The sequence below is a fragment of the Trametes versicolor genome, assembly GCF_000271585.1.
Source record: "Trametes versicolor FP-101664 SS1 unplaced genomic scaffold TRAVEscaffold_13, whole genome shotgun sequence".
NCBI lineage: Eukaryota > Fungi > Basidiomycota > Agaricomycetes > Polyporales > Polyporaceae > Trametes > Trametes versicolor.
The window spans coordinates 47,114-70,131 of record NW_007360333.1 but is presented as its reverse complement, the minus strand read 5'-3'; the positions used below and the strand labels follow the sequence as shown (position 1 = coordinate 70,131).

Genomic DNA, 23,018 nt, shown 5'->3' with positions numbered 1-23,018 from the left:
ACGCCCGGAACCACGCGCCCTTGGTCCCCGCATAAAAGGACTTCACGGTGCAACACCTCCTCGGCAGCTGCGTGGTCACCGCTCAACTTCTACATCATGACATCTTTACCGCCTTACCATGGCCCTGTGCGGAAACTCGTCGTAGCGATGGACGTTGGAACAACGTACTCCGGGGTCGCTTTCGCCGTGCTGGACCCTGGCGAAGTGCCCAAAATATCCGGTGTCACTCGGTAAGCAATGGGACTATATGGGTTCACCGGAATACCTAAACGGTGGTCGTTTGTAGCTTCCCCGGCCAGGAGAATGCCGTCGGGGACTCGAAGATCCCGTCCATCTTGTACTATCGACGAGACGGGACTGTACATTCCGTCGGTGCCGAAGCCGCTCTCCCAGGCATGGAGCTCGAAGCCGAAGACGAGGACCTGGTGTTTGTGGAGTGGTGCGTTCACAACCGCTCTTAACACAACGAGGTACACGCTGACGCGTCGCCTTAGGTTCAAGCTGTATTTGAGGCCGGAGACCCTTGATTCGGACGAGATCAAACGTCGCGACCTACCTCCTCTGCCCGAAGGGAAGGGCGTGCTAGACGTCTTCGCTGACTTCACGCGATATCTCTACGAATGCACACAGCGATACATCAAGGAGACGCACGCGAACGGCGAGAGCCTGTGGAGCTCCGTCGAGGATCACATCGAGTTCGTGTTGTCACATCCCAACGGATGGGAGGGCCTGCAGCAGGGCAAGATGCGTCAAGCTGCCATCATGGCCGGCCTCGTTCCGGACACACCAGACGGCCATGCTCGCGTGCACTTCGTAACGGAAGGGGAGGCGAGTCTCCACTTCTGCATCCGGAGTGGGCTGACTGCCGACAACATCGCGGTGAGTAGACCAATGACCGAGATTGGGGTGCGCAGCTTAAGCATATATCTGTAGGACGGGCAGAACGTGATGATCGTCGACGCTGGAGGAGGGACGGTCGACATCAGCAGTTACGCCTTCGTCTCGACCAGCCCCTTGACCGTCGAGGAAATCGCCTCTGCAGACTGTAAGTGGTACTTTCGCTGTGGCATGTCCGCTCACACCACTGAGCTATCTATCAGGCATCATGCAAGGTTCCACGAGAGTCAATGCAAGGGCGAAAACATTCCTGCAAGGTTCGTACTCGCGGTTGTAGTGGCGCACCTTCTCACGCGAGATTCTCCTCAGAGAGGCTCAAGAACTCCGCTTACGGCAACGAAGAGGACATAAAGGCCATGCTCGAGTACTTTGACAAATCCACGAAGCCGATTTTCAAGGACGCGACCGAGCAGTCGTACATCAAGTTCGGGTCAATGAGCTGTAATGATCCGAAGGTAAAGATTCGTCGCGGCCAGTTGCTGTTGTCCGGGTGGGTTTATGTTGCCATGCGCATCCGTACTTCAGGTAGCTAATGTGAAGCACTAGGCCCGAGATGGAAGAGTTCTACAAACCTTCTCTCGACGCGATCGTGATGGCCGTCCAGAAACAGCGTCAAACGGCCTCACGTCCGATCTCGGTAGGATCCTTCATCATATTTCACGTCCGTGGGATGCTGAAGATTGCGTAGACGATATTCCTGGTGGGCGGCTTTGCGGCCAGCCCTTGGCTCTACGCCAAGCTACAGAAAGCGGTTAAACCTTTGGGCCTTGGATTGTGTCGTCCGGATACGCACACGTATGTACGCTCGCTCGAGTCTGTGTACTATCTCATCACAACGTCCATGATCATGTAGGAGCAAGGCTGTTGCAGAAGGAGGCGTGTCGTTCTATCTCGAACACTTCGTCTCAGCCCGCATCATCAAGATGACTTACGGAACCGTCATCAACACTAGCTATGACCCGACAGACGCCGAACACATCGCTCGCAACTACAAGAAGATCGTCCGCCCGTCGGGACGCGTTGTTGTCCCTGACTTTTTCTCGTCCATTCTCACCAAGGCATGTCTCTTCGTGACCTCTCAATAAGGAAGGCTGACCTCGATGTGTAGGGCACACGCGTCCGCGGCGCCGAAGAGATGTCAAAGGGGTACTTCAAGGAGTCGCGCGAGGTGAAAACACTGGACACCATGTCGGCGGAGATCATCTGCTACCGGGGCAAGAAAGAGGACCCCAGATGGGTCGACCTCGAGCCACGTGCGCATCTTCGAGCATGTCTCGTGTCCTCTATATCCTAACACACTCATAGACTGCTTTACTACGCTTTGCACGATCTACGCGGACACGTCGCGTGTCGTCAAGACCCCGCGAGTCGGCCGGAACGGCATTCACTATGCTCAGGCGTTCGACATCGTCCTGATGTGCGGCCTCACTGAGCTTCAAGCCCAGATACGATGGGAAGAGGGTGTAAGCATTGCTATCATATTTTCACTATGCACCGCTGATTTTCAGGTTTTGGTGCTTACTCAGGGTCAAGAAATGCGGTGAGTCATCTACGCTGGACTTGTACGGACGCTAGCTGATGAGTTCTCGCAGCGGCCCGGCCAAGATCGTTTACGATGACGACCTCGAGTCTGCGCACTGAACCAGCACAAGGACCTCATCTGCCCTCCGGAATTGCCAGAACTCTCTACCATGGCCGTTGCATATCGACCTCTCCTGCATCGCTCCTCCGCATCTCATCCGCCAGACGTACATATTATCTGCATTCGACCCACGTATGCTCTCTCTCTGCAATCTCGATATACCTCTGCTTTACGTTTCAATTTCCGCCAATGCTACTCTCTTCGCTCTGTAAAATTTTGGTTTTGACGTCCATCTCAGTCAGATGTGCCCTGTGATGTTTTGAGTGGTGTTACGGCAGAACATGGGCCTCTAGTATTGATCTTCCCACCTTCGAGTCCACCTCTCCTACTTCCATAGGATGAGCCACGCATGCAAGTTCCCTGCAATTCTCCGTTCTACACAGACTCACCTAGTTCACAGGCACCTTCGTGATCTGCGACCAATCAACACACGCACGCGCTATCCGTTCCTTTCTTGCCCGAGCCAGTCACCCTTGTCAAGCTCCGTATGCGTCGGATAGCCGGGTTTATTTGTACGGGACCCGGCATGACATACACGAGTCTACCATCAGGGAACTGGCTTCTTCGCGTGTGGAAGGAATGTGTGCGAGGCTCGAATAAGTCCTCCGAACGTAGGCCCTACGCTCGAATCTCGCAGAGGTCATTAATTTAGTGCGCTCCTGCCGTATGGCACTGTCAGTTCATGCAACCGCCGCTGTGCAGCTCATGAATGTACGTTATGCAGCCCATGGTGAACGCCCATCACAGGAAGTTTCCGGTGGGATTTGCGCTCCCTCGTGCCTCGTGAACGCTGACCCCCATTCCGATCAGAACGGGATTACTTACAAGGAGCCGTACCAACAAAATGATCTCGCTCGCTCTTGTTCACCCAGGTTCATCTCTTCCCCACCTGCCACACCCTACTGCCGCGGACTTGAACGCTGCCATGGCGTCCGACCAAGCTGTGCCCGCACCCGCTTTTGCATCCCCGTTGCTATACCACCACCGCGAGCCAATCACCCTGGTTGAGCTCCGCATGCGCAAGTTCTCCGGGCTCATTCGCGCAAAACCGGACTGGTGGGAAAAAGTCCATGACGCAAGCATCGCTGCGAAGTGGAGGGCCGAGATGGTCGAGCAGGACAAGGCCACCGTTGAGAAGTTCTGGAGCGGTACTGAACGCTTCGACCACGGGAGGGGCGAGAAGCTGTGGCCGCGCGACCCAATAACGGACTCACAGCTGGACTATATCTTTGACCAGCTCAAGTACGATGCGAGGCGGCGCGACGCCGCAACCGGCATCTTCGTGAGTGGCGTCCGGCGTAGTCAGTCGCACCAAATGTGCTAACGCGACCTCGATATGCAATAGGCAACTTCAATCCCTAAGGTCTACGAGTCTCGGAGTCTGATCCCTGCGGACATCAACTCCTCACTCCTTGCCCTCGTATCTGCCCTCGAGGGTGTGCCGGAAGACCAGAAGGATTGGCACCCTGGCTCTAACGGACAGGTCCTGGATCTCGTGCACCCGTCGCTCTACCCTCTGAGGATCGCACATTCATATGTCCGCAATAAAAGCATCGACGGCGAGGCGCATGGTGTCCACGTCCTGACCAGGGACGAATACCTGTCCCAACGCCCGGACTTCGAGGTATACCGGCATGAATCGTACAGGGTAGTCTCCGACGACTATCAGTGGCTTCCAACAGACTTCGAGGTCTCTGCCACGGGTGATGTCGTGGTACTAGCCTACATCAACAACCTCCACCCAGATAAATATCGTACGGGCTACACAGCGATCTCCGCCGTCCTCTCGCGATTCATCCCGCTTTTCGAGAGGGTAACCTCCGACATGCTCAGCCCGCCACCCCCTTTCGCCATCGACGTGGAACCGACGGCGTGGTACGACCACCTGCAGATGCCCGACTTTGGCGACTGGGACATTCTGGAGGCGGAGGAGGATCCCGAGGAGAAGTGGTATGAAGAAGTGAGGTGGCCGCTGATCCCCGACCCGCCACCTTTCGCTCCGCCAAGTCATGAGGGCCGCGTCGACATGAAGCTCCGCGGCCGCACAGTGCAGGTCATCGTAAAGCTTGCGAACATCATCCTCACTCCGGAGAACCCGAAGTACCCGGGCGGGTCATGGCATGTCGAAGGCATGGCAAACGAGAAGATCGTCGCAACCGGCCTCTACTACTACTCGTGCGAGAACATCACACAGTCTCGGCTCGTGTTCCGCACTGTCGTCGGAGGAGACCCTGCGGACTATCCCCAGCTGCCTTACGAGCAAAGCGACAACAGGGGCTACTACACCGTCTTCGGCTTTGGGGGCGGCGATCCGCTCAATCAAGAGCTCGGGCACGTCGTCGCAGAGGAGGGCAAGTGCATCGCATTCCCGAACATCTACCAGCACCGCGTCGACCCTTTCGAGCTCGCGGACCCGACGAAGCCCGGGCACCGGAAGATTCTGTGCTTCTTCTTGGTGGACCCGCACACAAGGATTCATTCGACGAGCGATGCCGCGCCTCAGCAGGAGGAGTGGCTCATGGACGAGATGGTCCGCATCCCGGCGTTGCAGAAACTCCCAGCAGAACTGTTCAAGATGATCTCCGACTTCGCGACTGCCGGCACGATGTCACGGAAGGAGGCCGAGCAGCATCGCGAGTGGCTTATGGACGAACGTAAGGAGTTTGTTATGACATATAATGAGGAGGTATACGAGGTCGAGTTTAACATGTGTGAGCACTAAGGCTGGAAGTGGGCTTAGGAGGGTGTGCATACTTACTGTGGAATAGACTCCATTCTACCAGTTGTCTTCCTTCGTAGTAAAGTGGATCCGTTTGCTGCTGCTAGCCATGGGTGGGAGGCAAAGACGCCAGGGTCGCGGAGTCACTTGAAGTGGCACCAGCCAGACGAGGCGTACCATCGGCGTCATACACTGGAGGCCGGGAGTGCACCATAACTTGTGTCATGCAGGGCTTTCTAACCTCATAGGATTGCGATTGAAAGCGATGTGTACCGTCGAGCGGCGGGTAGATGTTAGAGCTTTTAGAGCCTCACCGGGTAAAGCCTCTGGCGCTTCAACGCTTCAGCGCCGCGTGGCAACTCTCTCCGTTCCACCATCGTCGATTTCTTACAGCTGTCAATTGGGGTCGCTGTCTCGCAGAATTAACGGTATGAGGAAATCATACTTAATATTGCTTGCGCACTCACGATCACCCAAGGTCCTTGGTTCATACCAGATATTACACGGTCCGCTGATTCACTGGAGAATTTCCAAGGGTACGCGTCAAGTATTCGAGTAGCCTAAGCTATCCGGCGCATCCTTCTCTCCGGCCGAGCTCACAAGCCAAAAATATTAAGGTGACCGCTATGTCCTCTCATAAATGGTCAAATGTATGCTGAGACGTGCAACAGGATGCAGACACGTGGCAACCCACGCCTTCCCACCGACGTTATGTTGGAGATTATGGATGCTTCCCCGAGCCCCACAATAGCATCTTTGATGCAAACATGCCGGACGCTCTACCACGAGGGTCCAAAACGCATTCTCGTTGAGTGCCCTCATATAAAAGACAGCGCTGGTGACGCCTTGCTACGCTCCTTCTGTCTCTTTCTTCTCGCCGAGCACGGTTCTCGATTTCCCTATCTCCGCAAGATCCGTTTCGACATGGTCGCTCAGAAAGAAGACGTCGCGGCGATGCTCTATGAGTGTATCAAGAAGATGACGCACCTGGAGGTCCTCATCTTTGACGCCAACCTGGACGCCTTGCTAGATTGTCATCCCAGATATGCCGTGGCGTTTTCCGACCTCCGCACGATCAAACGCCTGAAGGTCGCCGCTGGAGGACCCGGCTGCTTTGCGATGTTGAAGAACATGCGTTCTCAGCTCGTGAGCGTCGAGCTGCAGATGTGGCACGCCACCACCACTCGGGACCTTACGCTGGAGCAGGACCTCAATCCCGTCACGCTGCTGGAACACTCGAGCGGGACCTTGGAGCGTCTCGAGTGCGAACGCTGGTATCCTATCCAATTCCACTCTGGGAACCCGCACTATCCAGCTATGCGACGTCTTACGCTCGACAACGAAAACGTCCCCAGCCGTGCTGCGCTAGTCCAGGCTTACCCAAACCTCACACACCTCTATTTCCACTGGGTCGACTTCGAAATCCCCGTAGACGAAGACAGCTGGGAAGTGATGCTGTCCGAGGCGTTCGAGGCAAACTCCGCTACACCTTTTAGCCTGAGCTGGACGGAGCTGGAGGAGGTCAGAGGCACCACGGGAATCATTTGGGCCCTCGCCCTCCGTTGCAGAGTCCGTAGACTCGATCTCAGCACCGTACGCAACCACGGCGACCGCGTGATGCTGTCCTCGCTTCTTAGGCGCACGCATCCTACCCATCTCGGCCTCGCCACAGCCGGCGCGTTCTTCGACGAGGAGATTCAAGACTCCATGCAGGAGATCTTCTCGCAAGAGGGGGCCTCGGGGTTGCGAAGCCTGGACCTCTGGCTCGATTTTGACCCGGACGATCTGTTGGACATTCCCGAATACATGGTGCGTCGCTGGAATCGTATGCGCAACTTGATTCTGACTCCGTACGCCTGTAGGAGTATATGCAGTACACCGTGACGCAGCTTCAGTTAGAGGAGCTCTCCCTTCACATCTCAGGCAGGCACTTCGCTGAGTACGACCAACACGATCCCAACATCGTGCGCCCCTCTGGCGCGTCAGGAGTGTACTTGCGGGATTTGGACCTTCGTGCCCTGGCCAACGCGTTCATGGACGGAATGCATACTCTGAAGAAAATGAGGGCGAACGTTAGTAGTACCGTTCGCATAGAAATCCCGGTTGAACTCAACGACATCCTGATAACACGAACGAGCGCGGAAGCAGAGCGGCGTGTCGTAATGGGAAAAAAGGACCGTGGTTCGTGACGCCGGTGTTAAGGGTAAGTGTCGCCGTGGGGGTGCCTCGTGATATACAAGCATATGCTGATAGCTGACGTATGTGCCCATTGAAGCGCGATGCAGATCGACTTCCGAATTGGCACGCACTGGCGGCCGTTTGTACGAACCTAGTGTAGCATTACGAACACGTAGTGAGCATATTCTGTGATTTGCATGCAGTGACGTCTGGGTGTGGGCCCGGTTCAGACTCGATTTTCAGCTAGTGTTTGTAGCACACTCTTTTCAGCATCTTGAATGTATCATACACATCATCTACCAGACTTGTGCTAACGGTGTAGTGGCGTTGGCGTCCTTGGGTAGCCTTGGGCGCTTGTGTCGCGTGTCAGCTCTCTTCTCCCTTCCATCACCTCCATTTTGCGTGTCATCAAGAGCGTGCTAGACGAGACGCGTTCGCACAAATTTTAGATCAATATAAAACGTAAGATTGCATTTGAGGACTGAATGATGCGCAGGTGCTCACTCCCCAACTCTTACAGTAGAATATCCGACACGTCACTGCAGCCAGATTTAGTGGCGTAGTATCCAGGACCCGTCTCGCCACTGTAAGACGAGCTAAACACAAAGGGTAAGCCATTATTTGTATTACAATCCCAATTTCGTTTGAACTTGCGTTGTTCCGTAGCGCCAATATGGCCGCCCGAAGCCCGACTCTTCATGTCGACATCTTACTGGACATCATGGACGTTTCATCCACGTCTACGGTAGCCGTCCTCATGCGTACTTGTCGTGCTCTCTACTATGCGGGTCCCAGATACGTTCTCAAGGATGGCCCCTTTGTGCGGGACAGCCCTGGGGACACGGACGCGTTCTTACGGTCATTCTGTCTGTTCCTCCTCGCTGAGCGCGGCATTCGCTTTCGCTATCTCCGGCAGATTTACTTCGGCGTCTGGTGGATCCAGAACAAAGATGTCGCAGACATGCTCTACGAGTGCGTCAAGAAGATGACACATCTGGAAGTCCTCGTCTTCGTGATCGACCTGGACGCAATGCTCGACGTTCACCCTGGGCTCGGGGACGCATTCGCCGAACTGCGCACCGTCAAACACCTTGAGGTCTCCTCCACAGGCAAGAAGTGCTACAGCATGCTCCGGAGCATGCGCTCTCAGCTCGTCGATGTCCAGCTCAAGCTCTGGCAAGAGGATGAAGACGACGAGCTCCCAGCGACACCGGACCTCAATCCTGTCACCCTCCTGGCACATTCGCGGGAAAGCTTGCAGCGGCTCCAGTGCGAAGCGTGGGATTGCCATCGTTTCCCGGCCGGGAGCCCGATATATCCGGCTATGCGAAACCTCACGCTTGACTGCGAGGAGCTCCCCACTACCGCCGCGCTCGTCCAGGCGTACCCCGAACTCTCTCACCTGACTCTTCGTTGGGCCGATTACGACCTTCCCTCCGACACTGCCGCACTAGTCAATCTGCTAGAAGCGAAGCGCACGGGGAACCTCCGCGCTCAGCGTGGTATCAGAGGCTGGCAGAAGCTGAATGAGGTCAGCGGCTCTATGGGCGCGCTCTTCGCACTTGGGCTATGCTGCCATGTCGAAAATCTCCTACCAAACGAGGTGAAAAGCGATGCGGACCTTGTCATGCTGGCTGTACTCTTGGAGCATACGCGTCCAGCCTACCTTCGCCTTAACACTCTGGGCGCGTTCTTCGACGAGCGTCCCTTCGATCTCCCGGCCACGTTGCACAAGGACGGCGCTTCCGCACTTCGGACACTTGACATCGCTATCGAACATTCAGAGGACGTATCTCACGATGCGCCTGTCGAGGACTATCTCGTACGTCATTGACCGCTATTCTAGATAAACGAGTACACTCATGGATAGATAGGCATTCCTGCTGCACACAGTGCGCGGATTACGGCTAGAGAAACTCTCCGTTACCTTCGACGGTTCACCATTCGTCAAACCCGACGAGGATGACCCGAATTACATTGTGGCCAACGGCGAGGCGGGGCGCTACCTGCATAATCTGAACCTCCCTGCTCTGGTCGGGGGGTTCCTAACCGTGCTGCCGGATATGAAGAGCATCAAGATGGAGTTGAAGGGTCTCTGGAACCCGGACGGGAACTCTGTTGAAATCACGCGGGCCGATACGAATGGGGAGAGGTCCGTAGTCATCGAGCACGGTATAGGCCACTACTAGCGCACTTCGCAATCGAGCATCTAGTTCATATCATGCAAGGTTTATTCGGTGATAATTTAGAAGAACGGTCGTGGGCGTGAACGTACCAAAGACGAGATAATGATGTTGAATCCCGAGTCGATCACTGGCATCAAGTGGGCGCCTAAATGCGGACGTCGGTTTTTCCGACAACGACTTTTCCTTCTCTCTCCCTCTCTCTCCTCCTGCCCATCTGCAAACATGTACCAGCTCAACTTGATTTAACCTTATTATCTAGGAGACGAAGGTACGCTGGTACCTCTATGACGCTAATGAACATGAATTTAAAATCGTTGTCACCCCAGATCATGTCGACTAGGCTGAACATCGACGTCTTGTTGGCCGTAGCCTCCTTCTGCGACCAGTCAACACTGTGTATGCTGATTGGAACTTGCAAAACGCTCTATGGCACCGCAGCTCGGTACGCTCTGAACGAGAGAACGGTCGTCCTCCGCTCCGACCGACAGATTGAGCGCTTCCTTCGTTTCATGCGCCCGCAAAACGGACAACGCTGGCAACTGCTTCGAGAGCTCGAGATCGACACGGACCTCCTGGAAAGGCCGTACATCGCCAAGGCTCTTGCTTCTGCTATTCGAAAAGCGACGCACCTCGAGTACCTCAAGCTCGCACCCGCCGAAGTGATCCTGGGCTCGCACCCCGATCTTGGTCCTGCGTTTGCCTCGCTTCCCAGTGTCAAACATGTGGAAATCATCGGAGTCAGTGGGCTTACCTGCCAAATGCTCGAAGATATGCGCTGGCCCCTAGAGACTGCTATCATCGAACGGATATCTATCCATCACCTATGGAAGGACGACGTGGATGACTACAACGCCGTAAACCCCGTCGAGATGCTAAGGAACGCCCGCAGTACCCTGGGAAGCCTCAGCCTTGACACCTGGCTTGGTTGGGGACTCCGTTCCCCGGACATTCCTGTATACCCGAACATGAAGTCGCTCGCCGTCATGCACGGCCACTGTCCCCCCACAGGGCCATGGGCGACGGCGTTTCCCAACCTCGAACACCTGAAGATATACACCTTGGAGCACGGATGCTTGGACGTCTCCGACGAGGCGCTCGAAATTCAATTCGAAACGAGGGAGGAGAATCGGGAAGAACACCTATCGCGGGGCCCTTGGAACAAGTTGGAGTCGTTCAAGGGCGCCGCATTGGATCTATACCTCGTCGGAGTGCCGTGCCACATACGACATCTGAAGTTGGGCGTTTCCAGAGAGGAGCTGCTCTTTCTCCCTGCTGCTCTCTCGGATGCACGCCCGACGATTCTCGACCTCGACATCTACTCAGGAATGCTCAAGGGAGGCGACAACGACTGGATGCTCGAACATCTACGGGATCCTGCTCTGAACGCCGTTCGCGTACTGAACCTCCGGCTCAAGCTCCATCTACCGTGCATCGCGGATGTCCCGGATTTTCTGGTATGTCGCATGACCGGACTGTCGTCTGTGCAGGTGGCTCATTGTTCATCAGGACTGTTTGATCAACGGTCTTTCGCCCCTTCCCCTCGACTCCCTATCTCTCAATATCGAGCTGGAAAGGATCTCCCGCTGCGTTTACAGCTCGTCTGACACGGACGACACGGACGACACGAGTACAGAACGTCCAATTCGAAGAAGAAGAGCGACACCCCCTCCATGCGCTACGGAAGTCTACATGAGCACACTGGCGGTCGACGCGCTGGCTCATCGATTCCTTGAGGCGTTGGATTCTCTTCAGAGCATGGAAGTGGACGTCGAATACGAGCGGGGCTTAAACATCGAAGACAAGCACGTTCGGAGGGTTAAGTCGGAGATCTGCACAAGCGCGCCTAGCAGCGCTTCGTTTTGAAGGGGCTTTCCTGCACGGAACGGTGCGTAATGTATTGGACATTTGTGGCGTATACTGATGAATTCGCGACGTCAATAGGCCTTATTCTCGTACTATCCGATGTGGTCTTGGTCGCGCTAGTCGTATAGGGCGGGTTTACGGCGTTTTCCCCCTTAGGCTGCTATGGTACGGGACAGCACCAGTTCCGAGTGATAGTACTGCGCGCTTTCAGTATAGGTACCCGCTTCAATCGCGTTCAGCTGGAAGTATACACAAAACGCGGGGACTTCCGCCCTCAATCTTGCGTATCTTGGACAGCTTGAAGGCCAAGGTGACAACTCGGCCTTCAAGAGCTCGCGGCGATGTCTTCTACAATTCTTCTCACACACCCGGCCATGCCCAGGCCACTCTCTGCTCACATCAGATCCTCTTTGAAGTTTCATGGAGTTGAAATTATGAAGAAGCGACAACGTACACGCCTGTCCGATGCTCGATACGTGCACTGGCCTCTCGGAGATCCTGCTTTCGAGCGACTCTCGTGGCTCAAACGTTCGGCGCTCAGGGCGGCACGGCGGCATCGGCTTCGCCGCCGGATCCCTACTTCACGCTGCCAGCACTCTGACTCATTGCCTGACTCCTACTATAAACCTCTCCGGAGCCGCGGTATTCACTTCTTCGGGGGCCCTCTCCTGCACGGTGTAACATGCTTAGACGCTACACTAGCCGCGGTACCGGTCCACCACTTCGGAAGGATCCGTTTGTCCATAAGTACCCCGGGGTACCTCCATGAGAGATCATCGACCCCATTCACCGCACTATGGATCCCAAGCTTGCTGCAGCTGTCTCTGCGACCCCTACCTCGCCTCCTCCAGAAGGGACGCCTACGCCTGAAGAATCCAGGGCTTGGGTCGACAAAGCCCTCGCCCAGCCGTTCAGAGCTTGGCAGAGGACTCAACTTCCGGATGGTGATTAGTCACTCTTAGCATGCGCCGAATATGTATCTCACACATGTTCTTTTCAGAATCTACTTACACTGTGACCGACAAGACAGTCCCTGTTGAAAGGGGTGCCATATCCGTTCGGTGCATCGTCCCCTCCGTCGAGACCAAGAACACTACGTTTCCTGTTCTCTTCCACATGCATGGCGGAGGTGCGCTTCCATTTCATACGGCTCAAGATCTAACATAATGCTCATTCATGTCTGCGGTTGCTATTCTTCCAGGATTCATGTTCGGCGACGTTGACTTGGACGATTACTACCTCCGCCGCCTGGCCGTGGACCTCAAGATGACCGTTGTTAACGTAGAGTACCGGTACGCATGCCTGCTCGTGTGTCGCCTCTGTGTGCTCACGTCTCTTCCAGCTTGATTCCCGAGCACACTTTCCCGACCCCGCTCAACGACTGCTTCGCGGCTCTCAAATGGGTACGTTCCCCGGGTAGCAAATTGTTTTTTTCCACCCTCACTTACTCGCGCAGGTGGTCGAGAACACGTCTGACCTCAAGGCAGATCTGACCAAGGGGTTCATCCTCATCGGTGACTCAGCAGGAGGCAACTTCGCCGCAGTGCTCGCGCATGAGGCGCGCGACGACCCGTTCTTCAAGGGGAGACAGCCTACTGGGCAGTTTCTTCGCGAACCTTGGCTCGCCCATCCTGATAGTATTCCGGAGAGGTACGCGCACCGCCCGTTGGCGGGATGTACAGTGAATCGCCCAAAGGCATATATGAACTACTATCTCCAGACTTAAGCCGCACTACCGCTCCATGGAGGAGAACGCGAAGCACAATATGGCCAGGGCACCGACGCGCGAAGGGCTCGATGGCCTGCTTTGTGCGTCACGTTTGCACGTCTCGTCGCATGCTGAGCGGTGCTCACGGAGTCTTAGTTCTGTACAAGGCACCTCTGACTGACCCGCGGTTCTCTCCATTGCTATACCCATCTCACGAGGGTCTTCCGCCGGCGTATTTCCAAGTGATGGGGCTTGACATGCTCCGGGACGACGGTGTCGTCTACGAGCAGGAGCTGAGAGCGGCCGGGGTGAAGACAAAACTTGACCTGTACGTCTCCGCGCGTCGTCGGGGCCGAACCATATTGCACGCGAGTAGCTGACTATGGATTGCTCAGGTATCCCGGCGTCATCCACGGCTTCCACACCCAGTTCCCGGCCACGTCTGTTGCGACGAAGCTTTGGGATGACGCGCGGAAGGGGTTGGAGTGGCTTCTACGTGGCGGCGAATGAGCCTCTGCTTATATGCAACTGACTTGCTTGAATAAGAGAGTGGAACATATAAGTATCCGGGGAAGGTACCTACTATGTAAGATGAGCATGGCTTCGCGATCGGGTTATCCGAAATGGCACTCGGCGACTCGGACTCTAGCTTTATGCATGAACTTTCCCTTAAAAAAAGATCTGGAGCCTGTGATAGTGGTGGAGGGTCTCAGCATATAAGCGTTACAGACGATCGGGCGATGTACGCTTCTATAAGTGCTCACTGGGATGTGGTGGCACCATATGTATGTTTCGGCACCTCCAAAAGGGTTGACGCTCGTCGCTGAGTGACAACAAACACGACCAAATACTCAAGGTGGGGCGAGAGCTGCAATGTCTTTCCATCCGCAACTCTTCTTCTGACCATCATCTGCTCTGACTGGCTATGCTTATTGGACTCCCATGGTATATACCTCCCATGCGGGTATGCTTTTTGGCTGGACTTCGCTGCAGGCTGTGTCAGCAAAGCTTTTCTGTGGTTGAGACTGCTTGCACAATACAAGAAACCGATTCCGCGCGCCCTCTATTGCTTTCATGGAACAGGATCTCACAGTCTGCAGCCGGAGAGTGCTAAACATACTTGGGCGTGCCGTGGTGGAAGGAGAGCTCAGCCGGTGACCAGCAATGGTAATGAAGAACATCTCCGGCGGACGACTCTAGATCAGCCTCTCTTGACCCAGACGCTCATCAGTCCCAGCCGCTCTCTGAGCGATGGTCTATGCTAGGAGCTTGTGAACCCGTTGTCGGTGCCTCTTGGATGCTGGACACTACTTGGACGCATCTTCTCAGGCGCCTCTTAGGAAGCGCGAGAGAACACGCTGTTTCCGCATGGCATTGGGGAATTTGCCACGTTCACGGGTTGCGGGGCCGGCTACCGCGCTCGAGAAGCTGCGCGGTGACTGATGTTGCCGGAAACCAGCCCTCGACGGCGTGGCGTTCTAGATTGAGTGGCAGGTTGTGGGCCTCCGTGAAGCCTCCACCTCGACAGCGAAGGTGAACAACAACCTCCCATCTCTCACTGCCTCTGCGTCGGTGTACAGGTACCCGGTCATACGTGTGCGTCATCTACATCTCATGCCCATGTTCCCTGTCCGAGGCGCGCTCCATGGGGGAGCTCCCCTCGCGAAACGCGCCCCGAACGCGTACGGGCGCCCACGCCTCGTGCTCGACGCCAACGCGACCGGAGGCCCGTGAGTCCATCAGCCGCGGGCATGCGGAGGGCGTTACCTTTGACGAAGGCACCGCCTTGACTGGCGGAGGCGGCGTGGCCCAGCACGATATGTGGCCAGCGGAGCGCGTTTCTCGCTCCCCAGTATCTCTGATGGGTCCCCCAACTTTCTGAACGCATCCACACTACACATCGCCATGCCGTCCTCCCCCATCTCCTTCTCGAACGTCGTCTGGGGCATTGCGCTGCTGCTCACGACTATCACCTACGCGAACACGGTCACGCGCCGACTGCGCGAGCAGAACGCGGTGCTGCAGAGGGAGATGGAGAGGGGGCAGGCTGAGCGCGAGCAGCTCATGGCGCAGGTGGTCGCGGAGCGACGCCGCGCCACCAGGTTCGAGGAGGAGAAACGCGGCGAGTCCGAGTTCTGGTCGCGGATGGACAGCCTAGCGCGGGAGGAGCTGAGCAGGAAGCAGCAGGCGTTGCGCCAGAAGGACGCCGAGCTGGTGGCGCAGCGCGAGCAGATCCGCGATCTGAAGAACAATCTCCGGCGCACCCGCTCTCTCAAACACGGCTCGACAATTGATTCCCCAGAACGCCGCCCCGCGGTGCCTGACGGAGCTCCGAGCGAACAGCCGGATATACGCGCGGTCATCTCCGCGTACGACGAGGTCATTCTCCACATGGTCCGGACGCTGAACCTCGAGATCTCCGAGGTCGCGACACAGGTCACGAACTCCTTCCATGTGGCCGAGGCGCCGGAGCCAGACAGGGCCGCGCTCGCGTTCGAACGCGCGCGGGAGGCCATGGGCCCTGTTATGGCCGAGCTCCTGGAGACCATTCAGCACCAGGACGACCCGCTCCTGATCGACATTGCCCTCAAGGCGGACATGGTCGGCTTCGCTGCGGAGATCGTCTCCGCGTGGGACTTCCAGCACCAGAGCAGGTCCGTCTTCATGGGCGTATACAAGCAGATGCTGCGTTCAGGTGAGCTGCTTTTATGAATCCCCGTTCAATGCTAACCTGGTGGTCCCGCCATAGAGTCTCAGCTCGTCGCGGGCCGCTGGCGCTCGCACGCGCAGAAGTACTCGAAGCAGCGCCTGTACAACGGGCGCGACCTCGCTGCGGGCTTCTCGCAACAGCTCGCCGAGCGCATCGCGGACCTGCTCACCGTCGCGGGCGCGGCGACGACGACGGAGGTGGTGCACGCGGCGTACGCGCGGCACCTCGAGACCATCGTGCGCACCGCGCTCGACCTGCAGCGCCTGATCGGCGAGGAGGTCGTCGCGTGCGACTACGAGGTGCTCATCGTGCACTTCGACACGGTGTTCGACGCGGTGCAGATGGACGACATTTATGGGGGCGAGGTCGCGATGGCTGGGCCGCCGGGGATGGTCCCGCGCGTGCTATCGACTGCGGACCTTGGCTTAAGGCGGGTGCACAAGGCGGCCGGCGTGGTGGAGGGCGAAGGCGAGGCGACGATGCTGCTAAAGCCAAAGGTCGTGCTGGACACTATCGTGTACGAGCTTGGACTGGTGGACGATGAGGACGCGAGCCCTGCGTCGGCAGAGACTGCTACGTAGGCCTTCGTTGTGGCATGGTACAGTGTGCATGACTCTTACGCGCGACACGTATTCTTATGACAAGTATGCTATGACGACATGGACCTTCAAGTACATGCCGCAAGTTTTGAGCCACAAGATGTGACGAAAATTATGCACCAACGAACTAGTTGCAAGATATTCACTGCTGGTAAAATACGCATGCATACGATCACGGACAGACACGGGGATGAGGACGACAAATATGGACTGATCGTGCAGGGAATTTTACCGGGACACCTGGAGGTCGCCGTCGTCAGGACTCGGTTCTCATCCAAACCGCGCTTCAAGCGATCACGGTGAAATACTCGCGATGGCCCAGCAACACGCAGGACTTTCGCTTTGACCTTCCTGGTACTCTTCAGAATGTCTACCTGCGTATCAAAGATAGTGGTGCATACTGTGTACCCTTGGCCATGGAGCTTTCACGGAAGTAGCGTCAGTGCATCATGTTGTTGACTAACAAGAGACCAAGCTTCTACTAGACAGGGTCTACTACTGCGAGTCGGCGGTGAAGGGCAAAGGTAAGCACGTCTGCAGATGCGCCGTTGTTTGCCAAGACCTCCAATTCTTCCATGTGGCGGTAGATGAGGTCGAGATACTCGGCGGCACCCGACATGTGTGCGACCCGACAGCAGGCTGCGTGAACTTCGAGGTACCTCGGGCTGGGGAGAGGCAATTCAGGGCGATGAGAGACGAACTGCACCCTTTCTGGGATAAAGGGCGGTCTCCCTGGCCTGTTGGGAGCAAGCTTGACGTTGTAGCAGTTTGGCTGCCACAGACGATAAGTGTCGAGTCGCCGTACAGCATACTATGATAGAAGCATCGCATACCTGATCCTTGACAGCCTCAAACCACAGGTTCATCGCGTCGAAGAGAAGGTGAATTCTGACATCAAGTGTGAGGATATTTTCCAGCCTATGCAGGTTGGCCCCTTGGGTCGCCGACCCGAGCTCCGCGGAGACATCCGCACACCCGAATCGCTTCAGTGTGTTCCATGAAGTCGCAGCCTCTTTCTCCTGGAGCGGTTCCTGCTGTGTTAACAATTTCCACACCGAGACAAACACGGAGGCATGACTCACATTTGCTGCAGACCCGCCGATCACGATGTTCCCCCAAACCTCTGGAAAGATGTGGGAACATTGAGTCATCGCAAAATCATTGTTAGGCAGCGCGGGGGTGAGGTTCAGCGATAACGCCTGATAATCGGGTAGGCCGGTAACCATACACCGATGATTGTCCCGTACGAGAGCCTATGGAGGAGTCGTGAGCACGATCAGGATGCTATATCGCCACAGGGAATTGTCTATACGGAGGCCTTCGCGCTAGAGTGGTTTCGTGGGGCGTGCTGCAGGTCTTGGAGACATTCTTCCATTGCACGATCGAATGACGGCCGTGACGGATGGGAAGAGGGGATCGGGGTTTTGCCCCTCGACTGTCTGACTGTCGATGCGCGATTTCAGGTACGTTGTAATGTCTCGATAGCGAAGACAGCAGCTTACAGATGCATATGAGATGTCTCAAGTACATAGCGCCAAGCGCGAAGACGGCTTCATGCCGTTCGTTCAAGCATTTTCTTTCGCAGGAGACTATCTCGCGCGCGAGGATCCCACGAGCTTCTTGAGATGGAGGATAGAGGAGAAGATAGCCGACAACACGAGCGTGGATGAGCTTAGATTTGTCGTCTTTCGAGAGGGCTGCCGCCTGTTCCGCAGGCAGTATGATATTGCGGTAAGCGCCGCGAGCAGTCGAGGTCGGACCATCAATAAGCAGATGTTCAACGTCTGTAGCAGGAGGTAAAGCGGTCATGTTGCGTTCGATGAGTGAGGGGTGAGTAGAGATGGTACAACTTTAATGTGTGTTTAAATTTGCCACTGCGTAGCGGCGCTTGAGAAGAGAGAGAGATAACGTCGCCGCAGACGACGTCGGCAGCGCTAACCACAGCGTGCCCGCCGCGTCACAGGCGCGCCGCCTCCGCCAGTCGTAACGCCCTCGGCAACAATGCCGGCCGCGCCAGTCGTAACGCCCTCGGCAACAATGCCGGTCGTTCCGCGTCTGATACTGCCGAGGTAGTGAAGACCTACAGCGACGAGATGGTCCAGCGGTTCAACACCGAGATCGACACCTATCTAGTCTACGTAAGTCGCTTGATGCCTCATGATGCTAGGCCTTCGTGCAGATGCCTGCCTTCGTGCAGATGCCTGCCTTCCTGCAGATGCCTGCCTTCCTGCAGATGCCTGCCTTCCTGCAGATGCCTGCCTTCCTGCAGATGCCTGCCTTCCTGCAGATGCCTGCCTTCCTGCAGATGCCTGCCTTCCTGCAGATGCCTGCCTTCCTGCAGATGCCTGCCTTCCTGCAGATGCCTGCCTTCCTGCAGATGCCTGCCTTCCTGCAGATGCCTGCCTTCCTGCAGATGCCTGCCTTCCTGCAGATGCCTGCCTTCGTGCAGATGATGGTGTTACCTGGATAACGCTTTCATGCACCGCCCGCGAGGGCTCAAGAGGACCCCGGAAAGCGCACCAAGAGCTCAATAACTCGCTCTTCGGCGGAAGTCTATACTCTGGCTTCTGGTGGCCTTCTATCCCTAACGTCTTCGCCGAGACCACATCATCTTCTGCCCATACCACCATTCGTCTGTTGGAGCAAGCGAGAAATTGGGTCATCGAGAGTAGACACAAGTTGATTCCGGTTGTCCTGTACAGTAGTGTCGTGGTACAGAGGCAAACGGATAGCGTACCAAAAACGATCTCGCCGCGATACTGAACGCCTCGGCAAACGCCGTCGAGCAGGCGCTCGCTCGCTCGAATCCAAAAACCAACATCGTCGAGCTGTTTATATCTTCTGTCGATGAGTTCTTCACCGCCCGTTTTTCCGTGGGCGACATGGACAGCTTATCGGTTATAGATCTAAGTCACCTCACAGCTCGGGGCCTTGTGGAACTAATTTTAAACTCTGCTTTGCGCGATCTAGGGATCTGTATTTCCACATTGGCTACCCTGGTTCGAGACCTTATGCCCTCATGGTGGACTCGCCCTATATATTGCTTACGCAGGATCATGAAACCCGCGAAGCACCCCGCCAGCAGAATGTCCCCCCTTCCCCTTACCGTGCGCAGCTGGAGCTACTTCGTGTTATCCGCGGTCGTCTTCACGCTCGGGCTCCTCCTCAACTTCAAAGCATACACCAACTTTGCGGCCATCGGCAGTGTGGAATGGCGTTCCAGCGACTTCAGTCAGTGTGTTTCCCCGTGTTGAAACACACTCAAGGACAGCACTGATAGCTGCGATACAGGCTTCCTGGAGTCGGACCATCCCCCAACTTTATACCCGCTCTTCCAGCACCCGCGGGACGCCGCCATCGTCATCGAGGAGACGGTCCACTATCACCCGAACAACTCGCGAGAGTGGTCATCGATGTACCCAGCGGGATCAGAGGGCTTCGTACGCCTCGGCCCGCAAGGGCGGCTCTTCGGCGTCTCGATGTTCCGCCAGCTGCACTGTCTCGATGAGATGCGCCGCGCGATGGTAGAGCCGCCGAATACGGAGCAGGCCGACTCGCACGTCCAGCACTGCCTCAACCATATCCGCCAGATGTTGCTTTGCGCCAGCAGCGTGCGGCTGGAGGCGATGAAGAAGGACGAGACACTTGGGGAGAATGCGGAAAAGATAGACGGATTGGGCTTTGAGCATCAGTGTCGGGATTGGAGCCTGTTGTGGAGGAAGGTGGAAGAGAACTACGCGGGATGGACTGATGAAGTGGGGCACGCTTGACGCGTGTAGCCCCGCTTGAAAGCATATATAAAGTCACAATTACCAGATATCGTATACGGGAGATCAAATTGCGATGGCCAGCTAGTGGGACATTCTGAGGTGCAACGCCCTTCGGTCAACGTTTCAACGTGGATAAGATCACGTTACAAAATTGTGCGTATATGGACGTTTGGTCCCTTCATCTACACGACGTAATGGGGTTCAAACTAGTAAGTGTAGTTCCATTAAATCTCCAAGGCCTGATCGAATAGACCATTGATCTAGCAGGGTGTTGGACTGGGCGAGTCTGTTCGCATCCGAATCACGTACACGGCAACAGCGAACTACTGGGGAAAGTGATATACTACTGGGCTTCCTCCGGAGACCGGAGACCGTACGATGGAAAGGGGGTCGAGGGAGGGAAGTCAGGGGGACACATGAGTGCTAGCGCCTTTACTTTCAAGGTCAAGGGGCACTAAGGGATCAGTGGAGACCGCCCACCCACCTTTCGATTGAAGGTCGGAACACGTCGATCGCATCCCAAGCTTCCTCCTCTCATCTCTAAGCAGTCATGCATTGCGTTACTCGCCGTACTCAATTGTCTCGTCAATGGCTCCCCCACTCTCTACTCGTTGTGGGCATCCTGCTCATACTCTTCGCCTCCCTCCCGCCCCTCATCCGGATCTGGGGTGCGCCCCCACCAAAAACATCTGTGAAGACAATCAACGAATACAGTACGTCCTTCACTGGTTGTACTCGAGCAGTCATGCCTGGCCGATCGTTAAGCATTTCATCACAGCATTCGTGGGCGATGATTACCCGCAGTACTACCCGGTGGACCTCGGAGCAGTTTCCTTCACGCCAGAAGACACCGTCCACTACCAGATCTCCAGCAACGACGCGGAAAACGAATGGGACTCTATCTTTCCTGACGGCGGCGGGTTCCTTCTCCTGGGCCCCCAGCGGAGGGCATTCGGCCTCTCCCTCTTCCACCAGATGCACTGTCTTGTCCGCATCCGTCGCGCCATTGGTGCAAGACAGCCATCCATCCACGCCCATCACTGTCTCAACTACCTGCGACAGGCCATCATCTGCGAGGCCGATTCCACGATCGAACCTGTCGTTCCGAGTCCGGGAGAAAGGACCGTTTACGCGGAGACCTCGAGGTCGTGCAAAGATTGGGAAAAGGTATACAAGCTGGTGTCGGACAACTACAAGACAACGAGCTCGTGACGCAGAGAGGACGCAGAGGGTACGAACCTGATGTATGTATGAGACGAAGTGTTGATAGTAACTGCGAATGATTTCTCTCCGCGTCCAAGCCCGACTGGCTCAGTCACGGCAACTGCGGTTCCAGCACAGTCTGTATTGGCGTGGACGGCTAGGATGAGCTTCCATTCGGCGCGAGGGCGACGTCACTACATACTGGAAAGCGACACTGGCATGTCGCTCGAAACCGTCCTCACTTGGGGGAAAGTGGTGCGTCGCATGCGGCCAGCTTAGCAGGTACAAGACCAGATCAGAGGTCACCGTCACCTACCGTCTAGAATAGGCTTTCCCATCCGCATTTAGTACTCTGCAGCATACGCCTCGTTCTCCACCCGGTCGAATTATATTCCGGAAGGCATTGAGATGCCTTGATCCGTCGCGGGCTTGTGCCAGTGAGGAACCCGTCGGGCCTAAGTTGTACCTGCAAAGGTATAGGTAAGTCAGAGTTCAATATCAGCTTTTCTCATCCGCAAGGGCGCTCGTATGAGGCTCATATAAAGCAGTGGCCTCGGAGCGATAGTTGCAGCATCTGCACACCAGCAGACCCCAACAGTACACCAACAAACCCCCTCGCAACTACCGCTTGTCCAATCATGCGCTTTGCTATCATTCTCGCCGCTATTTTTGCGGCCATTGCATATGCGGCACCTGTTGGTGAGTACTGCACAGATCTGCAATATGATTGAGACTCACCAGCCGCTATTTCGCGCGCTGTAGCCGAGACGGTCGACATAGCGAACACGGCGGAAGCCGAAGGCTGTACATCAAAAGTTGTAACTTCTGCGCCAAATAGGGCGCGCAAAGTTGCAACTTTGCGCGCCGGCGCCTATCCTCGCTTCCGCCGCGAGCCGACCGCCTTAGGCAGCACACCATGCGTCCGCGGGCCCATCCCCCGTCCGTCGCTCCCAGCGACCCTCCCCGCCCACCCCTCTGTGCGCCTGCGCGCACATGGATGATGGCGCCCGCCCGCCCTCACTCCTTGGCGCCGGTCCATCTTGCGTCGCGCCCCCGCCTGCCAGTCCTTGCGGCCCGGTACCCGCTCTTCCGCTCTGACATGCCCGCGTGTGGATACTTGCTTCCCCCGCTTCGAGAACGCTAATCATCCGTTTAAACAACATGGCCCCTCACACCCTTCTCTTCCTCGCCCTCTCTTGATTTCTCCACCATTGCTCCCCAAACATATCACCCACGGCCGAACGTCGAGCCCGCGACCTCCGAGCACCGACCGTCAACTGTAATCATGACCGCAGTCCAAACCAGCCTGAACGTCACACCGACGTTCCTCGACCCCCGCACAGACTTCATCGAACAGGTACGTCCGTACGCCGCGTCGCCAAGTACTCGCCCAGTGACACGCGACCCTCATCAGATCTTCGCACAGCTGGAAGAGGATAACGAGCGACGCGCGCAACAGAGCCTCGAGCCCGCCGACCTGCCGCAGGAGGTGTACGGCCGCGTCGCCTCCCCCGCACCGCCAGCTGCACCTACCATGGTCTCC

At 56.3% G+C, this 23,018-nt stretch overlaps 12 protein-coding genes across 12 annotated transcripts; 11 read left to right on the top strand and 1 right to left on the bottom strand.

Moving 5' to 3' along the window:
• Window positions 1–96: 96 nt before the first annotated feature.
• On the top strand, window positions 97–2,538 carry TRAVEDRAFT_52948 (uncharacterized protein; the record flags this gene model as incomplete). The annotated part of the gene is made up of 13 exons (XM_008045923.1): window positions 97–230; window positions 287–439; window positions 495–879; window positions 934–1,045; window positions 1,101–1,154; window positions 1,207–1,387; window positions 1,444–1,534; window positions 1,586–1,692; window positions 1,751–1,967; window positions 2,006–2,150; window positions 2,203–2,360; window positions 2,424–2,437; window positions 2,490–2,538. 13 exons carry the CDS (start codon window positions 97–99, stop codon window positions 2,536–2,538), a joined length of 1,800 nt encoding a protein of 599 aa, XP_008044114.1.
• A 926-nt stretch (window positions 2,539–3,464) lies between these two features.
• TRAVEDRAFT_134788 (uncharacterized protein) lies at window positions 3,465–5,261 on the top strand (the record flags this gene model as incomplete). Its single annotated transcript, XM_008045922.1, has 3 exons — window positions 3,465–3,668; window positions 3,723–3,821; window positions 3,885–5,261. The coding sequence occupies 3 exons, from the start codon at window positions 3,465–3,467 to the stop codon at window positions 5,259–5,261; spliced, it is 1,680 nt and encodes a 559-aa protein (XP_008044113.1).
• A 917-nt stretch (window positions 5,262–6,178) lies between these two features.
• Window positions 6,179–7,714, top strand: TRAVEDRAFT_74921 (uncharacterized protein). Its single transcript, XM_008045921.1, has 3 exons — window positions 6,179–7,067; window positions 7,121–7,461; window positions 7,534–7,714. The coding sequence occupies exons 1-2, from the start codon at window positions 6,183–6,185 to the stop codon at window positions 7,445–7,447; spliced, it is 1,212 nt and encodes a 403-aa protein (XP_008044112.1). The 5' UTR covers window positions 6,179–6,182; the 3' UTR covers window positions 7,448–7,461; window positions 7,534–7,714.
• Window positions 7,715–8,109: 395 nt separating this feature from the next.
• On the top strand, window positions 8,110–9,625 carry TRAVEDRAFT_52945 (uncharacterized protein; the record flags this gene model as incomplete). Its single annotated transcript, XM_008045920.1, has 2 exons — window positions 8,110–9,258; window positions 9,311–9,625. 2 exons carry the CDS (start codon window positions 8,110–8,112, stop codon window positions 9,623–9,625), a joined length of 1,464 nt encoding a protein of 487 aa, XP_008044111.1.
• A 326-nt stretch (window positions 9,626–9,951) lies between these two features.
• On the top strand, window positions 9,952–11,485 carry TRAVEDRAFT_52944 (uncharacterized protein; the record flags this gene model as incomplete). Its single annotated transcript, XM_008045919.1, has 2 exons — window positions 9,952–11,076; window positions 11,129–11,485. 2 exons carry the CDS (start codon window positions 9,952–9,954, stop codon window positions 11,483–11,485), a joined length of 1,482 nt encoding a protein of 493 aa, XP_008044110.1.
• A 796-nt stretch (window positions 11,486–12,281) lies between these two features.
• TRAVEDRAFT_24018 (uncharacterized protein) lies at window positions 12,282–13,703 on the top strand (the record flags this gene model as incomplete). Its single annotated transcript, XM_008045774.1, has 8 exons — window positions 12,282–12,429; window positions 12,486–12,614; window positions 12,687–12,777; window positions 12,828–12,888; window positions 12,942–13,135; window positions 13,206–13,294; window positions 13,350–13,521; window positions 13,589–13,703. 8 exons carry the CDS (start codon window positions 12,282–12,284, stop codon window positions 13,701–13,703), a joined length of 999 nt encoding a protein of 332 aa, XP_008043965.1.
• Window positions 13,704–15,584: 1,881 nt separating this feature from the next.
• Window positions 15,585–16,484, top strand: TRAVEDRAFT_135514 (uncharacterized protein; the record flags this gene model as incomplete). The annotated part of the gene is made up of 2 exons (XM_008045918.1): window positions 15,585–15,888; window positions 15,943–16,484. The coding sequence occupies 2 exons, from the start codon at window positions 15,585–15,587 to the stop codon at window positions 16,482–16,484; spliced, it is 846 nt and encodes a 281-aa protein (XP_008044109.1).
• Window positions 16,485–16,983: 499 nt separating this feature from the next.
• Window positions 16,984–17,877, bottom strand: TRAVEDRAFT_52941 (uncharacterized protein; the record flags this gene model as incomplete). Its single annotated transcript, XM_008045917.1, has 4 exons — window positions 16,984–17,274; window positions 17,336–17,536; window positions 17,585–17,755; window positions 17,815–17,877. 4 exons carry the CDS (start codon window positions 17,875–17,877, stop codon window positions 16,984–16,986), a joined length of 726 nt encoding a protein of 241 aa, XP_008044108.1.
• Window positions 17,878–18,017: 140 nt separating this feature from the next.
• On the top strand, window positions 18,018–18,972 carry TRAVEDRAFT_52940 (uncharacterized protein; the record flags this gene model as incomplete). Its single annotated transcript, XM_008045916.1, has 3 exons — window positions 18,018–18,220; window positions 18,466–18,640; window positions 18,700–18,972. The coding sequence occupies 3 exons, from the start codon at window positions 18,018–18,020 to the stop codon at window positions 18,970–18,972; spliced, it is 651 nt and encodes a 216-aa protein (XP_008044107.1).
• Window positions 18,973–19,588: 616 nt separating this feature from the next.
• Window positions 19,589–20,272, top strand: TRAVEDRAFT_52939 (uncharacterized protein; the record flags this gene model as incomplete). Its single annotated transcript, XM_008045915.1, has 2 exons — window positions 19,589–19,733; window positions 19,794–20,272. 2 exons carry the CDS (start codon window positions 19,589–19,591, stop codon window positions 20,270–20,272), a joined length of 624 nt encoding a protein of 207 aa, XP_008044106.1.
• A 550-nt stretch (window positions 20,273–20,822) lies between these two features.
• TRAVEDRAFT_52938 (uncharacterized protein) lies at window positions 20,823–21,484 on the top strand (the record flags this gene model as incomplete). The annotated part of the gene is made up of 2 exons (XM_008045914.1): window positions 20,823–20,985; window positions 21,051–21,484. The coding sequence occupies 2 exons, from the start codon at window positions 20,823–20,825 to the stop codon at window positions 21,482–21,484; spliced, it is 597 nt and encodes a 198-aa protein (XP_008044105.1).
• A 1,276-nt stretch (window positions 21,485–22,760) lies between these two features.
• TRAVEDRAFT_52937 (uncharacterized protein) lies at window positions 22,761–23,012 on the top strand (the record flags this gene model as incomplete). Its single annotated transcript, XM_008045913.1, has 2 exons — window positions 22,761–22,832; window positions 22,890–23,012. Coding segments are annotated over 2 exons (195 nt in total), but the record flags the coding sequence as incomplete, so codon positions are not given.
• Between the last annotated feature and the right edge of the window lie 6 nt (window positions 23,013–23,018).